Here is a 23,823-nt window from a genome sequence, read left to right on the forward strand (position 1 = left end):
AGTGAAACTCTCTACCATATTTCGAAGTGGCAACTATTTTCCAACATATCCAAAAGAAAGCATTATAGATTCAATAAAAGAGAGACAGTATCGAGTTTTAGCATAAACAGGTATTTAGTTAACATGTGCTCATTTTCGCGGATGATCACCTAAACAAAGCCATTTCCACTCACTGGGTATTTGAAATGCACTTTTAAAAGTATATTCTGCGGCTGAAATGATTCTCATGCATAACTATATGTAGAAACTGGTAATATAAGTACTTAGCTCCTAATATTTTGATAGCTTAAGCCTTACTGAAATCTTGATGCTTGAAATGGGTACTTGTATGTGTTACTTTACCAATCCCAGAAAAAGACAGTTTACAATTCCTCACCCATCACCAAGAAGAAGGAAAAGAATAGAAAAAGTCCTACAGAACTAGATAAAAGCACAAAGAAAGAGGAAGGCTATCTGTGGTTCAACAAAGAGGAAGGCTGTTGCAAGGGTCAGTGGTTCTTCATGTTCCTAACATTTCAAAATTTTCTGACAGTATGTGCAAATGTGTTATACAACAGCATTACAACAAATGTGATGTCATGCTTATAAATAAGTGAGGAACTTACCTTAAGGCTTATACGTAGAGAATTAATTGATGTTTCTATCAAGCACTTTTCAGCCTCATTTCTACATATTACAACCTGAAAGATGACAATCTGACAGCATTAGGACTGTGGATAAGAAAATCAAAGTGTTCAAAGCCTCCAAAGTTATGGTATTTTGAAGGGAGATTAATAAATAACAAAACACTCTTTGTTACAATAACAAAAGACCTTTTAAGTGTTACAAAAGACCTTTTAAGTGTTTTAGACATCTTTCAAACCAAGTTTTTACATTCTAACGTTTTGGAACAAGATAAGAACAGAACATGCAGTAGCCAATGGAATTCCACTCCGACAAAGCACAGGAAACAAAGACCCTACCAATTTCTTAAGCAACTTTGTCCTAGAAGCACCCAAGACAAGGGGCAATGATAATGGAATGTTAAGATGTAGAGCATAGATAAGATATGGATATAGCATGACATCAACAAATAGACAACATCTTGTTTTTTGGTTTTAAAATAGAATATGGCATGTTCTAACAATATTTTACGCAATGAAACTGATGAATAAAAGAAAGAAAGAAGCAAAGAAAGAGAGCTGTTCATGTTCAGAGAAATTAACACCAATGTACACATCCATATTTCAATCCAAGAGGGCAATTCAGGAATAAAATGCAGCATGAGAACAAGGAATTGCAGACTCCATAGGTCCTTAGCCACTCTATCATGGAGGGATAACAAGAACATTTCTGATATTGAAGTTTAGTCACTTTTGACAATTAAACTACTTGAGGTAGTTGCTGTCCCATTACTTTCATTAGAAAGTGACCCAAAAAGTTCCATCAGATGCCTCAACATGTACAGGCACCACAGCAACAGATCTCATATGAAAATAAATGCTGCTACATTTGGACAAATTTCCAACTCAGCATTTTGAAAGGGAAGGGGAGGGGGAAAGCATGAGTCCACACACAGCACTTTAGACATCGTTAGACATCAAAAATCACTAAAACCACTAACAAGGAGACAAAAAATATTAAGAAAGATGTGAGTGAAACAGTCCTTACAGAATTAAGCAGAAGTTCTGGGCTAGTCCTGAAAATAAATTAAAAAATGTAAAGTTATACAAATCTCATGAATGTAATTAGTCATTTATGCTAGAAAAGTACCAGACAGTAAATTGTCATCACAGAAAAGACACATAGAAGGTCTAAAATAGCCTACATGATAATCATGCGCAAAATATAGCAGAAGAGACCAATGACTTAACCACCTTCAGTCACCAGACACACCCATGCCAAAGCATCAATAAGATCAGCATGCTACTTGGAATAGCTACCATAAAATTCTAAAATAGATGTTGATACAACACTAAAAAACTGGCACAATCAGACGATTCTTACATCTTCCCGCTTGTTCACTACTGAAGGACCTGAAGTGAGGATTATACTACTAATTAAGAATTTCACTAATGGACCAAGCCAGCAAAACTATATGTTTTACATCCCATGCTCCAGCCAGAGTCAGAATAGAATCCAAAGAATATAGTTAATATTTCTATAAGATGCAATTGCAATCCTTGGCACCTAAGAATGGCATCAACATGTTGACTTAACCTCCTACTCAAAGTGCATACTGTTTGTCATATGGGCCACATTTTTTTTTTCAAACTCAGATAAAAGAAAAGCATATCAGAAGCATCTTGAGACCATCAAAAGATTCACAAGAATTTTCAAGTCATATCAACTCTAGGAATTACAAGAGTATACAAACCCAGATATTTTATAAGTTTCAACTCTATCAGAAATATAGCACTTGATTAGAAAAAAAGAGACTGCTGCCAATCCTAACTATGAAGAACATACAAGATCACTACAAACCGGACCAGCATGCAAGAACTTAACCTTTTTGTAATCTAACTCGCATGCTATATTTGTCAATTATCACAAAATTGAAAGTTTAGAATTTAATAAGCATAGCGATTGAAACTAACTAATGTGACAACAGTGAAGAGCAACATACTTCAGTTCAACTTCAGGTTTGTTATGTCTTTCAACTTCTTGACAAGGGAAGTTCTGCAGTCAGTTTTTGCCAGGACAAAGGAAATCATCAGAAGGCACCACTTCTCATCAAAGAAAACATGGCAATATTATAGTGGATAAGATATCATCTTTATGTAAAGTAACAATGCCAAGATTCAGATTCTATCTGTTTCCGATCATATTCTGTGATTTCAATCAGAAAAGTATATTAAATAAAAAATATGAAGTTGTTTTTGAATTGTTAGAGACTCAGAGGCAAAAGTTCAGCCAAACTTGTATCTGACAAAAGTTAGAAGACACAACATTTAACATCATGTTAGCTGGTTCAATGCATTGCTACAATCTGTACTGTGTATTACGGCGTTAGAGAGACAGAGATTTGTCCTGCATAGAACTTCCTTGAAAGCAGCATTTGATACGTACTTGTAGACACATGGCAGCTTCAAGAGTGTTCCTTATGCAAGTCAGATACAACCTTAACATGTTTGCCTGAAGGATTTCCAAAAAAATGTAAAAACCACAGTTCATGCCATACACAAGTGAGGTCCAGATTAGACTTTAACCAAGTAGCATAAGATAACTGCAGAGAAACTTCCAAACACACTTATTATTTCAAGAGATAGTGACAGGGGAAGAAAATTGAGAAGTACCATATTGAGGTTTATGATAAAAATTCTAAAACCATATCCTTAGAATGATGATTCTTCCTTAAAGTTTCATTCGACACACAACATTAGCAACTCTTTTTTTACCTTGATTTACAATTACATGGATGAAGGAAAATATATATATATATATATATTATTTTCTCTTCCTTCTTTTTCTTTTTAATTTTTCTTTTTCTTAGAGCAGTGGTTTCAGAATTTCAATTTCAGGGCCTCTACTGTACAGAAAAAACAAATGTAATCAATTTCGCCTCAAAACATTATGATGAGATGAAATAACCAAAAACTGGAGTAGTTTTTTTGTAAAAATCAATGATAAATTAAAGAAAGTACAACCTAATTATCTTCTTTAACCATAAAAGATATTTGTCTATCAGAAGCAATTTCTAGTAGGGGTGAGCATTCGGTGCAAATGCGGTAAATCGGTGCACTGAATTCGGTTTTTCGGTTATTGCACCTATAGAAATCTAAACCGTTTTCAATTACGAATTGGGCATTACCGAATTCATGCGGTACCCGATTTCAAATTCGAAAACGGTAATGAATTCGGTCTAACCGAATTCATCTATTATTTAAAAAAAAACCTGAAGCAAATTAAGAGAATATATAAACCAATCTTTATAGTTCAGCAACTACCAACCCCCGCAAGCCATTAGATGTTTCTCTTTTACACATTGCAGAAAATTCATATCCATTATCCTAGGTACAACTTCTGGAGCCGTACTTTCACTAGATGTGCACCAGAGATTGAGAATCTCCACGGACAAGGAGGTAAAATTTTCATTTTAGCAAGTTTTTTCCTTTTTAATTTTTCTAACGGGTAAAAGGTGGAATTTTTCCCCAAGGCCTTAACTTTTAAAGGCTGCACAACTGGAGAGAGCTTCTTGTATATAAAATACAAAGCTTATGTTATATAACACCTAACCTAAACTACTACAACAGTTAGAGTTTGCAATTGGAAGCTCAGATTTCGTCCCCTTATCAATTCAGGATAACAAATTTCCTAGTCGATCTTGGCCCATTTTAATGCCAGAGACACAGAGCCAAAAACAGAGGAGCACTTACCTAAGTGAGCCAGAGATAAGCAGTGATGAACCAACGATGAACTAGTGAGATCTTGGTGCTTCGTCTTCGACACTCGGCAGCGATGAACCAGCACGGCAGGACACAGCCGACAGGAGACGTAGAGCGCGGCGGACTGGCAGAGGCCGGAGAGGCAGAGAGCAGCTTCGATTTGGGAATTGGGACTTGGGACTTGGGAGTGTTAGTGCTGTGAAAGCCCTAGGTGACGGCAGTCACGGCACCATGCAATATTGCAAATTTGCAATGGTTGTTTTCTCATTTCAATTTTCATCAGCTGAAGAATGAAATCCGACTTTTTCCAAATGAAGTGATATTGTAATTTTTAATTTACAAATTGGGGCTCCTAAATTATAATACATTCATTATGCTCCTCAATGATTTAAAAATTATTACTAAATTGATCCCCAAATTTATTTATAATTGAACACATTACTTATGTTCAAATCATTTTGTGGTTTAATTGGCATTTATTTGATCACTTATGCCTAAAATCCTTGGTATATGATTTAAGAAACACATAAAAAGTGATTAATTTAAACTAATTTAGTTAGTAGTTACAATGAATTTATAATTTACAATGATTAATAATAAGTAATATTAGTTATAAACTTACAAATTACAATGAATCAATGATTAGTGATAAGTTACATTAGTTACAAACTTATAATTTATTTCAAATCAAAATAAAACTTATTTACTTGATTTGCAACTCACATGTATTCACTTACACTGGTTAGTTATTTTGTCTATACTTAAAGCCTTAAGATTAGTAAATAGATAATATGAACTTTTAACTTATTTGATCACTTATACCTACAATCCTTAGTCTATGATTTAAGGAACACATAAAAAGTGATTAATTTAAACTAGAATAAACCTTAGACTGTACAATGGTTAGTAATAATTTATGAATTTATAATTTACAATGATTAATAATAAGTAATATTAGTTACAAACTTACAAATTACAATGATTAGTGATAAGTTATGTTAGTTACAAACTTATAATTTATTTCAAATCAAAATTAAACTTATTTATTTACATATGTTATTGTGAAAGTCAATACACTAATACATTGATTTGCAATTCATATACATTCACTTACACTGCTTAGTTGTCTTATCTATACTTAAAGCCTTAAGATTAGTGAATATGTAATATAAATTTAGAGTACACTAATACTTGCAAGTTATAGATTACGCATTCAAATATTCAATAATTCAAACATGAATGATGTATCAAATTACCAATATCTAAATTCTAATTACTAATTATGTTTATTGTTTAATATTTAGTATTATACATATATGTATTAATTATTATCTAATTCTAGTCATGTTACTCATGTATAAAATAATAAGTATTATAGTTATCTTATATTGTAATGTATTACTATGCATTATTGTAGTCATATAACAATTAACAAATACTAAAATAATATAAATATATTGTACATTATTATATATTATTATTATTATAAATACATGATATGATGATAATATCATATACTAATTATTATTAATAGCATTTACCTATATAATATAATAAAGTATTAGTAGTATATACTAATACTAAATAGCATTTATCTATATATTATATAATTTTATATACCAATTTGGTAATTCAAATGCGGTAATGCGGTACCCGATTTCAATTACCGAATTTGAATGTGAAATCGGTTATTACCTAATTCATAATCTCATTACCTATTTCATACCATATTAGAATTCGGTGAATTTGGTACGTACCGAATTTGTACCAAATTACCAAATACCCGATTTCAAATTACCGAATTGAATTTGAAATCGGTTATGAATTCGGTAAGAACCGAATTTGCTCACCCCTAATTTCTAGACACATTGCCAACGTCATTTCTTTAATAACATTTCGGAGCTTGATTGTAGCACTGGAAATGCAAAAAGAAACCTAGAGTTTCACATTAATATCATATTCAACAGCACTAGCAATGATAAATTAAAAACAGTACAACCTAATTATCTTCTTTAACCATAAAAGATATTTGTCTATCAGAAGCAATTTCTAGACACATTGCCAACGTCATTTCTTTAATAACATCCAACAAAAGGACTCATAAAAACATATATTTTTGAATACCTACAGAAACAAAATTAATCACTGATCAGCACTATCTACACTATAAATTTCGGAGCTTGATTGTAGCACTGGAAATGCAAAAAGAAACCTAGAGTTTCACATTAATATCATATTCAACAGCACTAGCTTATGTAAATCACAACATCATACTAAACCAGGTGAAAAGTAATCTACTTCAAATAAGTCGAGAAATAAAATGTTAAATCATGAAAAGTCAAACACTCTTGTCATTTATTAATATAACAAGAAATATGTCAAAAAAACCAGGAGAAAATGGAAAAAAATCCTCATAGATTTTCCTCTTTGTATTGATCCTCAACACTCGAAGATACAAAAGCCATTTGATTTACTGAGCCCCGAACTTCCCAAAAAATATTTAACTCACATCACATTGGCCAAATCCAAGCTTTAACTCACGTAGAATTTAAACAGTCAAATAGTAGAATAGTTCCTAAACATGAAATTGGGAAAAAAAAAAGAAAAAGAAAAAGCAGCGTTAGTTATAGATCAACTTTGATCAAGAACAATAGCAAAACTCACCGCCATTCTTCTATTATCTCCCCTTACAACAGAGAACTGAATTGGTTTCTGCAAAATCCACAAACAAAAAAATCAGAGCTTTTGCGCTCAAAAAACAAAAAATCAGCTTTTGCAAGTGCGTTTTAAGAGATTTTCATTGCATAAAGAAGAGTTTAGCGAGGAGATAGGAGAGAAAGGAAAATGGCGAATTGCCAATTGGGCCTTCAATTATGGCTGGAACAGATTCAGGACCCAATTTTCTTGTTTTTAGATTTTTAGTCCTTCGCTTGTTTCTAATTGGGCCCTATGAGTGCTTTAAAAAATTTTCATTTTTTAATCTTTAAAAGGGAAAATTATTCAAAACGTCTCTCACATTTTATAAAATAACTTTTTTCGTCCTCCACTTTTAAAAGTATAATTTTACGTCACTTACAAATTCATATTGATCAAATTTGGTCCCTACCTAGGTTTTCGACAAATTTTTAGTCAGAATTCAGCCTTGCATGTAATTATTTTTTAGGTGTAAAATTGTCAAATCAAAATTTACATAATCCATCTATAATCCCTAACCTTTCACAAAATGAATTATTTCGCCCCTTACATTCACAAAATAAATTTTTTCATCCCTCACATTTCACAAAATGAATTATTTCATCTCTCATCGACCATGTATACAAATAGTTTTTTTTTAAAAAATTCATGTATATATATCTATTTGATTTCACTTGAACAATATGAATAGTATGTAATATATCTTTATTTTATTTCACTTAAACAGACTAATTGTAGTTGTGCATATGCTATTCAATAGATATATACATGGGTTTAAATCTAATAATTTTGTTTTAAACTCATATATATTTATATTTAATTTCACCATGTAAATTTATTTAATATTTGTAACCTTTTCTATTTTGGTAATAATTCATTTATTAAGTTGTATAATAAGACCATCTAATTAATCAATGTTAATTCAAATTTTATACTCATGCTAACAAATTGCAATTTAAATCTGAAATTTTTACTTGCTACCTTTAAGACCAACAGTTGAATTTCTTACCTTATGATTATCTTAAAATTTAAAAGTGTCAATCACTTACTTCATTTTGTCATACTTTTCCTTTGTTTATTTTTTTTGTCCAAATTTAATTCGATATAAATGATTGATAATGTTTAGAATTAAATATCTTCTTTGTTTTCAATTTTTTGAGTAAAAGAAATGAACATGAGTAAAAAACTAATATTTTTTTTAAACCCCTATATATATCTATTTTAATTTCACTTGAACAGTACGTTCAGGTAAAATCAAATAGAGATATATTACATGCTTTTATATTGTTTAGGTGAAATCAAATAGATATATATTAATTTTAAAAAAATTATTCGTACACATGATCAATGAGGGATGAAAAAAATTATTTTGTAAAATATGAGGAATAAAAAAAAATTATTTTGTGAAATGTGAGGGATGAAATAATTCATTTTGTGAAATGTGTGGGACTATGGATCAGATTATATAAACTTTGATTTGACAATTTTGTCCTTCAAAAATGATTACAAGCAAAGCACACGGTGGATTCCGATCAAAAACTAGTCGGAAACCTAGATAGGGACCAAATTTAACCAATGTGAATTTGTAAGGGACGTAAAAATATACTTTTAAAAGTGAGGGACACAAAAAGTCATTTTGTAAAATGTGAGGGATGTTTTAAACGATTTTCCCTCTTTAAAAATATCAAAGTACAATAATGATACAGATTTTGTAAGAAAATGCTTAAAAATACGGATAAGTACAATGAAATTATGCAAGATATTCCAGACTTATAGAAGTAAAAGTTAGTATATATAATTGTTATTTTGTTTTGCACAATGAAAGTTTAGAAGGCGAGAAAACTTGTCTCATTCCAAGGTCAACATAAGTCATTACGCACAAAGTAACTTGAAGTAGTTTTTGTATTAGCTTACAAACAGTGTTTTTAACTAATTGATGGATTTACTACATTAAAAAAAAGATGTAGAATAATTCTCAATAAGTTTAGTGTTTTCATTACATTGTAGAATTACTAGTCAAATTTTTAAGAACCAAAAAATCAATAATAGACATGGCATCACTTTTAAAAAACCAATTAAACATAACATGGTGTAACTTTTAAGAAAAAGTTCTTAATAGTACCATGTTTAATCAATAATTCACTATTCAACAATAAGTTTAATTAATAATCTTCTATATATTAACGGCGTATACACGATTAGTTTCAGATAAATGACAACTGTACAAAATTTGGATTTGAAATCTTATTTTTGCACGTGTCGTAAATCCAACCGCAATTACGTATACATTGACAGTATATAAAAGATTTACTCATAAATTTACTATTGTCTTTTTTAAGGTTTTTTGGTAAAGGATTTTCTTTGCTATTCCACAATGATATATTAGTCTTACAACAGCTAGTCCTTACGTCATTATTCCTGTGGACTGTGGTGCAACACTACAGAGGCGTATTGTTTTATATTTATCTCTTGCCGCTCTTTCTTAGAATTTCCATTAATTTTTTGCTTCTTTAACCAAAAGACCTCAGAGATATTTCACTACCAGTTTCTCTATTTTTCTTTCTTCACTCTTTCACCTCATTTACCGATGGAATATTCTTGTTCTGCAGTTTTTGCTATCATTCTTTTAACCTTTCTCTATATTTTAAATTCCCTGTTGATTTTTTTCTCTTTTTCTCGCACAATTTCAGTTTAGTTGGGTTGTATAATGGTTTTCGCTTGTGATTTTGATTTGGAGTACTGTTAAGAATTGAATTTCATGGGAAATTATTTTTAGGGTACAATGTGTGATGAATAGATCCTATTCTGTTCGCCTATATACATACAAAATGCACAACTTCAATGCATTTGTATATAGTCTATATTAGTCTTCTAAATGCATTATGTGACATTTTTGGTTTAGCTTTAGTATCCATGTATAAGTACACTAGCATGGACTGGCTGTGTGTGGGCCACCAAAGGTGATGCATTTGTAGTTTTGGAATTGGTTATGCAATGAGTCATGTTCTTAACTTTTAGTTATCTAACCACTATATAAAAACCTAAGAATAACTTCACCAAGAAGTGCCATGTGGACAACTTAAACTGATTTGGCATTCTTTGATTGATTTGTTGTTTTAACACTACCTTCACAAACAATTGTCATCTGCAATTGATCGCTTGACATCTTTGATTGGTTTGTTGTTTTATGGTGGGACATGTGTCTTTGGTATGTATTTAACCATGGAAGGTTGTTTTAGTAATATAAGTATTTGGTTGAAATTAGTGATGTATATGGTACAAATATATACAACTTTCAGTAATTTTCTATTGACATTTTTAACCCTTACATTAATTTACCACTCAATTAAATGAGTTGAGTTTGTGGGTATTGAAATCAAGATTAAATTATGCTCTGATGCTATCTCACTCTTACAACATGAGTGGAAGCTTTAATTGTCTGCATTATTTTGTTTGGGTTTTTTTGATTTCTTCGGTTTCATATTCTTTTGGTGTTCCTTAGTCTTTCATATGTATTAGAATGCTATGTAAAGGATTCATTCCAACGTTCTTCTAGCAAGCATACTTTGTGGTTTCAATTTAAGTTGGTTCCATCTTTAATTTTGCTTTCAAAGATTACAAGGAAATTGGTGATTTTGATTAAATGTTTGCTATTAGAAATTCAGTAGTTTGTTGTATCTTGTTAATGCATCGTTAGTTTAATTCCTTATAGCCAAAATTTTAACTTTTTCTTTCATGGGATATTTGTAAAAATAGTTTTAGAACTTCTTGGAGTAGTGATTCATCAGGAAATTTGATGAGACAGGTATGTCCGACAACTTTGCCTTTTAATTTTTCACTTTTTGTTTTTGTATATGTTTAATTGTATTGGATTTTAGTTTTGACTATAATAATGTTGTTGATTATTGTTTACTCTCTACAAGAGTTTTTCCCACCATACCATGCTGTCTATTGTATCAGATTTCAGTTTTGCCACCAATATTGTTATTGTTCTTTGTGGATTTGCCGTAAGAGTTTTTCCATTCTGACATGTGCTTGTGGTTAAGTATAGTACATTACTTAAGTATATTTTATCCTTTAATTATCCTTGTTTCTTGCTTGATGCGCTTTTACTATAAGAGATGTTGGATCAGCCAACTGAATTCAGTGTATGTGATTTTGCCTTATCTAGATTCGGTGTTTGTAAAATGGCTTTGATTAGAGAGTTCTCACCCGCTCAATATCTACTTAACTAGTGGTAGGAAATCTGATGTTTTGATATAATAATCCACTTCCATGTTATTACACGTAAACTTTGATGAATAGTTTATGACATTTTCTTTATTAATTATCATTCATGTGATAATATATTGATTCGCCTAATGTGCCACACCAATATACTGTTGCCTTAAATTTAATCAATTTTCTAATTTACAAATCTCGATGACATAAAAGAACATTTCCTAGCAGCAAAACTGAAATTCATAATTTATAGTTAATTAATCTTCATAAATAATTACTAATCAATCTATGCACTTGTTACTTTGACCACATGCACTTGAGGGTAGGCAATTGTTTCCCCTCAAATAGTATGAAATTATAGAAAACACTTATCGTATAATTTTGTAGTGTTTTCAACTTTTACACTTTATTTGTCCCTTTTCAATTTCTTAGAAACACTTATCTGCTCCCTTCATATAGATAATTTTGTAAAGTTCTATTACATTAGACCCTGAGCATTTACAAAATTCACATATCTATATACACCTCTTCGTTCAAATTTCTAAAATTCTATCCTAATGTGAAATACTACATACTACAATTTATAAAATATAAAAAAATCAACTTTTATTAGTTTAAACATAAGTATGATGTTAATTATAGCTTTAAAATGACAATTTATATATAAGGGATATGCAACGATCCACATTGAAAATTTAAGGGATATGCAATTGGTATATGTGTTTTTCCTTATTATTTACAGGTTTGTTGTACCATTGTTTTCCTAAATTTGTCTTCATCAGAAAATTTATCTCTTGCCACAGATTTTGAAGATCAACAAATAGTAGCGCCTTCACAAAGGCCTTGATTTGCAAGTTTGTCTTGAACTACTCTTCTTATTATTTATTACTTGTTAGATAAATTGTCTGAGAGACAGTTCCTATTTGATTTATAAAAAAAGTATAAGCCAATAGTATAGATTGTTTAGAATCTTTAAAATACTACTTTTATTGATAGGCTTAATTTGTAGTAGAGGAAAAAATATCAAATGTCGTTATTATTTAGTTGATATAGCTTATTAAGTAGAATGAAGTAAGATGTCATGCTTCGTTTTCCATCAGTGATACTTTAGCTTATATTTATTTCTCTGGTTCTAAATGGTTAGATAGTAGCTATTCTAAAATGAAAAGAAAACGCAAATCACATGGCGAATGTAAAAGATTCATCATCTGCTTATAATGGCAAACATTGCTAGAAAACATTGATTTCTTCATTACTAAACGGCACTATGGAGAAGTTTTGCAATACCAATCAAAGTAGGACTAGCACTCTTAGTACTAATATCAACCAAGGTTGTTTTTGCATGTGAGAATGCAACATGTAGCTGTCCGTGTGAAAATACCGGTTCCTTTAAGTAAGTACCCACAAGGTTAAGTGTTTGTCCTTGAGTTTTTGTTTATGGTGATTGCAAAACATAGGCGGACTGGAAATTGAGTTTGTTTGAATGGAACTAGATATTGCTCATCTGATGATGGCTGTAAATGAATTCTATAAATGAAAGTTGGCTTTCCAGCGAAGTCACCAACAAAAATTACAGCATGAATTACATTTTTTGCAAAGATCTTGCATATTAATCTTGTTCCATTACATAGCCCTCAGTTGGATCAAGATTTCTAAGCAAAATTATAGGTGCATCAAGTTTCAATAACATCCTATACGTTGAAAGACCATTTGGTGTAAGAGTGTTCAAAAAATCTACATACTGGCCTTGATCATTTGGATTGAAAGTTTCATCATAACTCAAATATGCTGTAACTTCTCCAAGAAATTTGATTATTAAAGCATCATTTATTTCATCAACAAAGTAATTTTTAGTCGTTAAAATTGCCTTGTTATTTAAAGAAGCCAAATTGCCTAAGCCATCTTTAAACTCAGGATAAACAACTTTTATGAGTTGTTCAAGTGGATCAGATTTAGTCTATGCTTCACTAAAATTGAAGATGGTAACATTATAATATCATTTGATCAGTCTTTTCAGTACCATCTCCTACACGCAGAAGGAATTCAATAAAAGAAAGATCAAATTTTGCTCGCATATTTTCTTTCAGTTTTAATTTCTATAGTTGTTGCCATATTGGTGAGTTTATGAGGCAAGCATTAATCGTTTCAGATTTTGTACTTTTACGAACTACAGGTAATGTCTGCCTAAAATCTCCATCAAATACAATAACTTTTCCACAAAAAATTGCTTTTGTATTCATTAAATCTTTTAACAAATCATCTAAAGCTTCAATTGCTGATCTTTTAAACATTGGAGTTTCATCCCAAATGATTAGTTTTGCTTCTTTAATTAAAATTGCTAAAGAACTCTGTTTCCTCATTCGACATATTGCTCCTTCCAGAATGTCTATTGGTATTTTAAATCTCAAGTGAGCAGTTCTATCACCTGGTAATATAGATGCTGCAATTCCTAATATTACTGTTGCAAGTGCAATGTGCCTTTTTGATCTCACAACAGCTAATAGTGCTCTATATAAGAATGTTTTACCAGTGTCTCTAGCACCGCTAGAATTTGAATATATCCTCTCTGTAATGATTTTAAATGCTTGCTTTTGTTTTTCATTCAATAAATGTATAGCATTTAAATCAGTTTCTGAAATGACTATATTTCTGTCAGCTGTTAACTCTCTTGTTTGACTTTCTACATTTGCGTAATATAGGCCCTGAGGTATCAAATTATAAAAATTTATAGTTTTTCCCATGGATTGTAGAAAGCCATCTATTTGTTGTAGTGTTTTTTTCTTGATTTCTCCTTGTTTTAGAGTTTGATATCTGAAGAAATTTTCATACATTTCATTTTCAAACTTTTGCCACAACTGCTTCGGATAATTTGGATAGGAATATACCAGCAGTGTAGTGAATAGCTTCCTCATTTCATAAGGCATGTGAAACAAGGATGCCTCTTGTAAACAAAGTTCTTGACTGTTGTCATCTTCCAAAAGGCCTCTTATTAAAGCTGCTTCATGAAAGGTATGTACTCAGACTCCATTGTATGTCCTAAGATCTTCGAATGGACTAGGACAGCGTATTTTAAATAATAAGAGTATGAAATAATACCTTTCTCCTTCACTTGGGTGAGCTGTTATTATTCTATCAACAGAATCGCTTCTTTCTCTGAATTTTCAGAATTTTTGACCTAATTTTCAAACAAAATGGTTTGAAAATTTTGAATACGTCAAAATTTAATTCTTGTGCTCTCTTATTTGTTCTATTTGTGACAAAAAATTATGTGAGCATAGTTTTTCTCAAGTGTGAATTGCTCACAATATTTTGCTTTTTGTCTTTTTTCTTAAAAGTCAGTGGCTGGTGGTTCTCCAAATGGAGTTGCAAGTGAATAACAGTAGGTTTAATCTGACTCATTTGAAAACTATAAATTCTTCAGCATGCCTATAGAGGAGATACCCATCGAGCAGAGACATACTGCTTGATCTCATCAACTTATGAAGTTGAATTGTCTACCACCATATAAAAGCTGGTTCTATCATGGCCTTTGCATAGATATTTATAAATGTATTTAACTACTTTAACTATTGAGCAAATTTCAACATTAATATGGTAGTTAAATTTTGCCAGTAAGTAAGGATTGTAGGGGACCACCCATCTATTGTCTAGTATGACTGACCTTATGCTGATTTTGACACCATTATCCCTTCTACGATAGACAGGATAAGCATCAACAGATTGTGTAGTTTCGTCACAGAATTCTTTAGGATAATTGCTCTTACATGTACCATTTTTTTCATGTAAGATAGTTGTTTAACTACAACATATTTGTTGCCAGTGGCATTAAGTGGGCGTTCATAGCCTCTTATTCGATAACACCAACCATTAGTTAGATGAAAATGCTCAGGTTTACCTACATAACTACAACACCTTGATGACACAAATTTAAAATTCATATTGTTTCACTCCATATGCCATTAGAATGATATTAAAACACTAATTTATTATCTTTATTCCTATTCTAGGAAGAACTCCAACGAGTGGAAGGGAATTATTGAATATAATTCCTAAAACGCCTGATGTTCTGTCAAAGTAAGATGATTGTCCTCATTGTGGTGCTAGAAAATTCTACTCAAAAACAACAAATTTTTGTTGTTTAGGTGGAGATATAGTATTAGCCCACAATAAATATCCAAAAATTCTAAAAGAACTTTTAACATCATCTTCAGAGGAGAGAAGATCATTTAGAACATACATTAGAACTTATAATAATCACTTTGACTTTACTTCTTTTGGTGTCAAATGTGATACGAATTTATTTAGGAGAAATAAAAGTATTTATATTTTTAGAGTTTAAGCACAAGTTTACCATTTTTTGAATTATTGAACTCATTCCAATCTTCAATTATATTTCCATGTTACTGAAGATGAAGTTTCTAACCGCCTAGCAGCCTGTCTAAGATTATCAGAGAGTATAATAAGAAAAATCATTTCAGTTCTTCAACAAAATCCATATGCTAAATTTTTTAAGACTTTAAGAGAAGTGCCTAATTTAGAAGATTATCAGATAGTGCTTAAAACATTCCCCAGTCTTGATCAGAGAGTATATAATAAGCCAACAACTTCCCAAGTTACAACATTATGGTTCGAAGGTGAAGATAATGGAAAAACAAGTCGTCGTGATATAAAAGTTCATACCTATAGTGATCACTCAAGAAACATTGAGTACTATTATGGCTGCTATGATCTGCTTCTATATCCCTTTATCTTGCCCTATGGTGAACTTGGTTGGCATTAAGGAATTCCTGAAAAAGGAATTAAGATTCAGACCAAAAAAGGCAAAAGAAAAAGAAATGCAGCAGAATGTATTTCTCCAACAAATGCTGCAAATATTGATGAACTTTTACAAAACGAAGAAGCTAGTCAGTATGCTATCAATAGTTCATTTTTTTTTTACTCATTTTACTCTAAAAATTGTTGTCTGACTAGCTTTCAAATTACCTTATCACTTTACAGTGATAGCCCAACTTGAAGATGATCCAAACTTGGTTTCTCTCAGAGAGTATTATGAATATAAGTTACAAATAAGAGATAATGATGAATCTTATTTGCTGCACCTTATTAGATTATTATAATAATATGTCGTAGATCAATATGTCAAGATTGAAACATAAAGACTTGACTATTTTAGATCCCAACAAGAAGAAATTCAAAAGGAATGTTAAATTCTCCTCGTGCTTTCTTCCTCAAGCTCCTTTATTTTCTCTATTTTTCTATCCTAATTTCAAGAAATGAACAACGTGGACAAGAGCAAAGTAGAGCATAAATTGGTGGCATACTCAAGAAAGCACAAGAATCAAGAAGCAGTAGCCTGCAAAGACATTTCTGAAGCTGCTACATTATCACTTTCTAAGATTCCCTCTGCTTCAATGTTCCTAGCAAAGATTGTGAGCGAAATGTTGAACTAAAAATTAGAAATAACCATCAAAGATTCAGAAGAAAGTGGTGAATACAAAACTGGCGACTGTATCAGAGACATCTCACCGATTTATCAGGTGTTTGCAGCAACCTACAGCAAGTGGGGCAACCAGGATGATCATTCTCTTGTAGTTCTGAGTCTCAAATTGGCCAACCTTGATGAGATTGAAGAATCAAACATTATAATGATGCACACTAAAGTGGCCAAGAGCTGCAGATATTGTGAACATCTAGTGACGTACGGCCTTCTAGTTGGAATTAGGGAGCCATGCTACTGCGACTCTCTATATTGTATTCCGATTGAACACTGTGAATATGGCAGCATACGCTCAATCGTCAATTCTCACAAAAAATTCCCCAATAAAAGACACTCGGAGAGGTTGTGGCCGCCATACTATGGCAAATTCTTAATTCTCTCTATTACCTTCATCCCAAAAAGAAAGCCCACGGAAGCTTCAATATTGAAAATATTTTTGTGTCGGGCGGTGATCCTGTCACAATAAAATTGGGATATGCGGCATCTTGTTATTTTTAGAATTTTAAACTAGTTTGGCACAAAGATTGGGCCTTGCATTTGGCACCCACATTTTACTATGCGTCACATTTTTCAAAAAATTACTTTTGACTGACCACGGGTTCTTAGTATTATGAACCTAGCATGGATGACTTCTCTTATCAGCGCGTATCCGATGCATTCAACGTCGGAATCACGACCCTTGAATTGATTCTATGACCATTCTGCAGCTATCGAGGAAAAAAAGGCATAATATGGCAAATTTTTGTAATTTCTTAACAGAAATAGGCAATAATGGAAAGGGCCTTCCAAAGTTATTGCACGAGATTTTCATGAAGGATAATCCACGAGCAATACAAATACCAACTGGATCTTTAGCAACTTCAGAAACTTTAGAACCTTGACATGATGATCCGGTGCTTTCCACTTGGTTTGAGAGGATGGTTAAGCGATGCGTCATTGTGAACCCAAAAATGAGACCCACGGCCAAGGAGCCGGTTCAGGATGAATTCTTCAAATATCATGATCTACAAGATTTCGCAGGAGTCATTCGTAGAGATCTATAACTCTTTAAGACTTCTCCTGAATTTTGATGCTGATTTTTGAATCTCCTAGGATTTTTGATCTAATAGTAGTAGTTGCAAGTAGTATCATCCTATTATAATTTCAAACTTTGTCATTTTCTCTTCATCAGAATTTTCAAGATATCTAAACTGCATAAAGCGTGGACTGAGCTATAGTTGATTGTGCTAGTTTCCATGTGATTTTGTAGTTGATTTTATCCTTTTCTATTTTTCAACATTAGATGGAGCCTCTTATATAGATAGATGCCTTTCACTGTTGTTGCTTTTCTTCTCATTTTTTCCTTTTGCTAACTTATTCCAATTGTGCCATTTTATCTCGGTTTATTTGTAATTTTCTTGTCAATTTTATCCTTTTATTTCTTCGTACAACTATAGCTGCTAACTTCAAGTGCTTTCTGTGTGTGCGTTTCTTAGCCATTCATCCTACATATATAATAAAAACGACTTTGAAAAGTTTTTCGTCCGTCTCTTAAAGGGCCTTTTCAGTAAGTACTTTGGCATGCCATGTAAATCATTCATGGAATCTCGAGTACAACCCCTAAAGTGGGGTTTATTAATTTAGTTACTGATTTACCCTTTTCCAACTCATTGCATCTGTTTAGTCTTATGGACTTCAACTTTGGAGTATTTACGTGGGTGTTTGATAGGCTTTTCACCATGGTGGTGGGTCAATATTCCATGATGACATGTACTTTTGTTATTAGGTTTTTGTTTTGGGTTAGGTGTATTATTGACAAATTATGAGAACCATCATTCAACTATAGCAATTGCTACCATATGTGCATGTCCCTATGCTTTCCAAGGTTTATTCTACTACCCTTCATCCTTCAATTGTGGGATCGGGTGATAAAAGATAGAGAGTTTGGTAGAGGAGTCCAAATTTCTAGAGTTCATGTCGGATATCTCAATTTTCTTTTTTGAGTTCAACTATCACGACCATTTATAATCACTTTGGCTATACTTCTTTTGCTACCAAATGTGATACGAATTTATCTAGGAGAAATAAATGTATTTATACTTCTAGAGTTCAAGGACAAGTTTACCATTTTTTGAATGATTTAACTGGTCCCAATCTTCAATTATATTTCCATGATACTGAAGATGAAGTTTCTAAGCGCCTAGCAGCAGCCTGTCCAGGAGTATCAGAGAGCATAATAAGAAAAATCATTTCAATTCTTGAACAAAATCCATATACTAAATTTTTTAAGAGTTTAAGAGAAGTACCTAATCTAAAAGATTATTAGATAGTACTAAAACATTCCTCAATCTTGATCAGAGAGTATATAATAAGCCAACAACTTCCCAAGATACAGCATTATGGTTCAAAAGCGAAGATAATGGAGAAACAAGTCATCGATATATAAAAGTTCATACCCATAGTGGTCACTCAAGAAACATTGAGTACTATTATGGCTGTTATGATCCGCTTCTATATCCCTTAATCTTGCCCTATGGTGAACTTGGTTGGCATTAAGGAATTCCTAAAAAAGAAATTAAGATTCAGACCAAAAAAGGCAAAAGAAAAAGAAATGCAGCAGAATGTATTTCTCCAACAAATGCTGCAAATGTTGATGAACTTTTACAGAGTGAAGAAGCCGGTCAGCATGCTGTTAAAAGTTCATTATTTTGACTCATTTTATTCCAAAAATTGTTGTTTGACTAGCTTTCAAATTACCTTCTCACTTTACAGTGATGGCCCAACTTGAAGATGATCTAAACTTTGTTTCTCTCAGAGAGTATTATGCATATAAGTTACAAATAAGAGATAATGATGAATCTTATTTGCTGCACCTTGTTAGATTATTACAGCAATATATCGTGGATCAGTATGTCAAGTTTGAAATGTAAAGATTTGACTATTTTAGATCCCAACAAGAAGAAATTCGAAAGGAATTTATTCGAGGTGTTGTAGATGCCGTTGCAGCAGGTGAAACTGAAGCATCTAATGTAGGCCAGCTGATAATATTACCACTTTCTTTTATTGGAGGGCCAAGGAATATGAGACGAAAATATTTGGATGTAATGACATTGATCCAAAAGTTTGAAAAATCAGATTTTTTTTTTACCATGACATGCAATCCAAACTGGCCAGAGATAAAAGAGCATTTAATTCAGGAAGAAGAAACACAAAGCATTCCAAATTTGTTAGCAAGAGTATTTTATGCCAAATTAGAGCAATTAAAAGATAAACTCTTAAAAAAATATATTTTTGGTGAGGTCACGGCCTACATTTACATAATAGAATATCAAAAACGAGAACTTCCACATGCTCACTTTCTTTTAATTTTGAAGTCTAAGTACAAAAATGTATAGCCCTGAAGAATATGATAAAATTGTGTGCGCTAAAATTTCAGATAAAAACAACTCATCCGTATCTTTATAACATGGTTATTAAGCATATGCTTTATGGTCCTTGTGGCTCTCTTGATCCAACACGTTCTTGCATGAAAAAAATGGTACATGTAAGAGCAATTATCCTAAAAACTTTTGTGATGAAACTACAAAATCTGTTGATGCTTATCCTGTCTATCGCAGACGGGATAATGGTGTCAAGGTCAGCATAGGGTCAGTCATACTAGACAATAGATGCGTAGTCCCCTACAATCCTTACTTACTGGCAAAATTTAACTGCCATATTAATATTGAAATTTGCTCAACAGTTAAAGCAGTTAAATACGTTTATAAATATATATGCAAAGGCCATGATAGAACCAGCTTTTGTGTAGTGGCAGACAATTCAACTCCACAAATTGATGAGATCAAGCAGTATGTTTCTGCTCGATGGGTATCTCCTCTAGAGGCATGCTGGAGAATTTATAGATTTCAAATGAGTGAGATTAAACCTCCTATTATTCACTTGCAACTCCATTTGGAGAACCACCTGTCACTGACTTTTAAGAAAAAAGACAAGTTGCAAAATATTGTGAGCAATTCACACTTGAGAAAAACTACGCTCACAAAATTTTGTCACAAATAGAACAGATAAGAGAGCACAATAATTACATTTAAATGTATTCAAAATTTTCGGACCATTTTGTTTGGAAATCAGGTCAAAAATTCTGAAATTCAGAGAAAGAGGCGATTCTGTTGATAGAATAATGACAGCTCACCCAAGTGAAGGAGAAATGTATTACTTGATACGCTTATTATCTAAAGTACGCTGTCCAAGTTCATTCGAAGATCTTAGGATATATAATGAAGTCCGAGTACGTACCTTTTGTGAAGCAGCTTTAATAAGAGGCCTTTTGGAAAATGACAACAGTCAAGAACTTTATTTATAAGAGGCATCCTTGCTTCATATGTCTTATGAAATAAGGAGGCTATTCGCTACACTACTGGTATATTCCTATCCAAATGATCCTAAGCAGTTGTGATAAAAGTTTGAAAATGAAATGTATGAAGATTTCTTCAGATGTCAAACTTTAACACGAGCAGAAATCAAGGAAAATGCACTACAACAAATAGATGGCTTTCTACAATCCATGAAAAAAACTATAAATTTTCATAATTTGATACCTCGTGGTCTATCTTACACAGATGTAGAAAGCCAAACAAGAGAGTTAACAACTAAGAGAAATATATTCATTTCAAAAACTGATTTAAATGCTATACATTTATTTAATGAAAAACAAAAGCAAGCATTTAAAATCATTACAGAGAGGATATATTCAAATTCTAACAGTGCTTTTTTCATTGATGGTCCTAGAGGCACTGGTAAAACGTTCTTATATAGAGCACTACTGTCTAATGTGAAATCAAAAGGGCACATTGTACTTGCAACAATAACATCAAGAATAGTAGCATCTATATTACCGGGTGGTAGAACTGCTCACTTGAGATTTAAAATACCAATAGACATTCTGGAAAAAGTAACATGTCGAGTGACGAAACAGAGTTCTTTAGCAACTTTAATTAAAGAAGCAAAACTAATCATTTGGGATGAAATTTCAATGTGTAAAACAATAATTTTTAATTAAAGAAGTAAAACTAATCATTTAGATGATTTGTTAAAAGATCTAATGAATACAGAAGCAATTTTTGGTAGAAAAGTTATTGTATTTTTGGCAGACATTACCTGTAGTTCGTAAAGGTACAAAATCTGAAACGATTAATGCTTGCCTCATAAACTCACCAATATGGCAACAACTACAGAAATTAAAATTGACAGAAAATATGCCAGCAAAATTTGATCTTTTTTTTTTTATTGAATTCCTTCTACGTTTAGTAGATGGTACTGAAATGGCTGATCAAAATGATATTATAAAGTTACCACCTTCAATTTTAGTGAAGCACACGACTAAATCTGATCTACTTGAACAACTCATAGAAGTTGTTTATCCTAAGTTTAAGGGTTAATTCCACTTTGTTCCCCCAAACTTTGGACGATTACCCACTTCAGAATCTAAACTTCAAAATAGGACACTTAAGTCCCTAAAACTTATAAATTGGGACACTTAAGTCCCTAAACTTATAAAATGGGACACTTAAATCTCTAAACTTATAAAATGGGACACTTCGACCACCAACAGCATTCAGTATTCTGTCAACAATTTTTCTTAATTGGGAGGTATTTATAAGTTTAGCGACTTAAGTGTCCCATTTTAAAGTTTAGGGACTGAAGTGGATAATTGTCCAAAATTTGGGGGGACAAAGTGGAATTAACCCTGAGTTTAAAGATGGCTCAGGCAATTTGGCTTCTTCAAACAACAAGGCAATTTTAACAACTAAAAATTACTTTGTTGATGAAATAAATGATGCTTTAATAATCAAATTTCTTGGAGAAGTTACAGAATATTTGAGTTATGATGAAACTTTCAATCCAAATGATCAAGGTCAGTATGTAGATTTTTTGAACACTTTTACACCAAATGGTCTTCCACCGTATAAGCTGTTATTGAAATTTGATGCACCTATAATTTTACTTAGAAATCTTGATCCAACTAAGGGGCTATGTAATGGAACAAGATTAATATGTAAGAGTTTCGCAAAAAATGTAATTCATGCTATAATTTCTGTTGGTGACTTCGCTGGAAAGCCAATTTTCATTCATAGAATTCATTTACAGCCATCATCAAATGAGCAACATCCAGTTCCATTCAAATGAACTCAATTTCCAATCCGCCTATGTTTTGCAATGACCATAAACAAAGCTCAAGGACAAACACTTGACTTTGTGGGTATTTACTTAAAGGAATTGGTATTTTCACAGGGACAGCTATATGTTGCACTCTCACGTGCAAAAAAAAAAAAATACCTTAGTTGATATTAGTACGAAGAGTGCTAATTCTACTTTAATTGATATTGCAAAACTTCTCCATAGTGCCGTTTACTAATGGAGAAATCAATGTTTTCTAGCAATGTTTGCCATTATAAGCAGATGATGAATCTTTTACATTCGCATCATGTGATTTGCATTTACTTTTCATTTTAGAATAGCTACTATCTAATCATTTAGAACCAGAGAAATAAATATAAGCTAAAGTATTACTGATGGAAAATGAAGCATGACATCTTACTTCATTCTACTTAATAAGCAATATCAACTAAATAATAATGACATTTGATATTTTTTCCTCTACCACAAATTAAGCCTATCAATGAAAGTAGTATTTTAAAGATTCTAAACAATCTACACTAGTGGCTTATTCTTTTTTTTATAAATCAAATAGGAACTGTCTCTCAAACAATTCATCTAACAAGTAGTAAATAATAAGAATAGTACTTCAAGATAAATCTGCAAATCAAAGTCTTTGTGAAGGCGCTACTATTTGTTGATCTTCAAAATCGGTGGCAAGAGATAAATTTTCTGATGAAGACAAATTTAGGAAAACAATGGTACAACAAACCTGCAAATAATAAGGAAAAACACATATACCAATTGCATATTTCTTTAATTTTCAATATGGATCGTTGCATATTCCTTATATATAAATGGTCATTTTAAAGCCATAATTAACATCATACTTATGCTTAAACTAATAAAGAT

General features: G+C 31.8%; 1 protein-coding gene across 3 annotated transcripts in view; it reads right to left on the bottom strand.

Annotated features, from left to right (window-relative positions):
* Positions 1 to 23,823, bottom strand: part of LOC113734766 (actin-related protein 2/3 complex subunit 4) — a 38,935-nt gene that overhangs the window by 3,888 nt on the left and 11,224 nt on the right. Inside the window, exons 2-6 of one of the 3 annotated variants that reach the window (XM_072044731.1) lie at positions 7,029 to 7,076; positions 3,049 to 3,114; positions 2,606 to 2,658; positions 1,651 to 1,678; positions 606 to 680 (exon numbers count right to left, since the gene is read on the bottom strand). In XM_072044731.1, coding sequence (XP_071900832.1) covers positions 606 to 680; positions 1,651 to 1,678; positions 2,606 to 2,658; positions 3,049 to 3,114; positions 7,029 to 7,034 — 228 coding nt within the window. In that variant the 5' untranslated portion in view covers positions 7,035 to 7,076. Of the gene's footprint in view, positions 1 to 605; positions 681 to 1,650; positions 1,679 to 2,605; positions 2,659 to 3,048; positions 3,115 to 4,355; positions 4,623 to 7,028; positions 7,082 to 23,823 lie in introns of those variants that run through there. The other 2 variants (XM_072044730.1, XM_027261433.2) reach the window with 2 other exon arrangements.

The sequence above is a fragment of the Coffea arabica genome, chromosome 3e (genome assembly GCF_036785885.1).
Source record: "Coffea arabica cultivar ET-39 chromosome 3e, Coffea Arabica ET-39 HiFi, whole genome shotgun sequence".
NCBI lineage: Eukaryota > Viridiplantae > Streptophyta > Magnoliopsida > Gentianales > Rubiaceae > Coffea > Coffea arabica.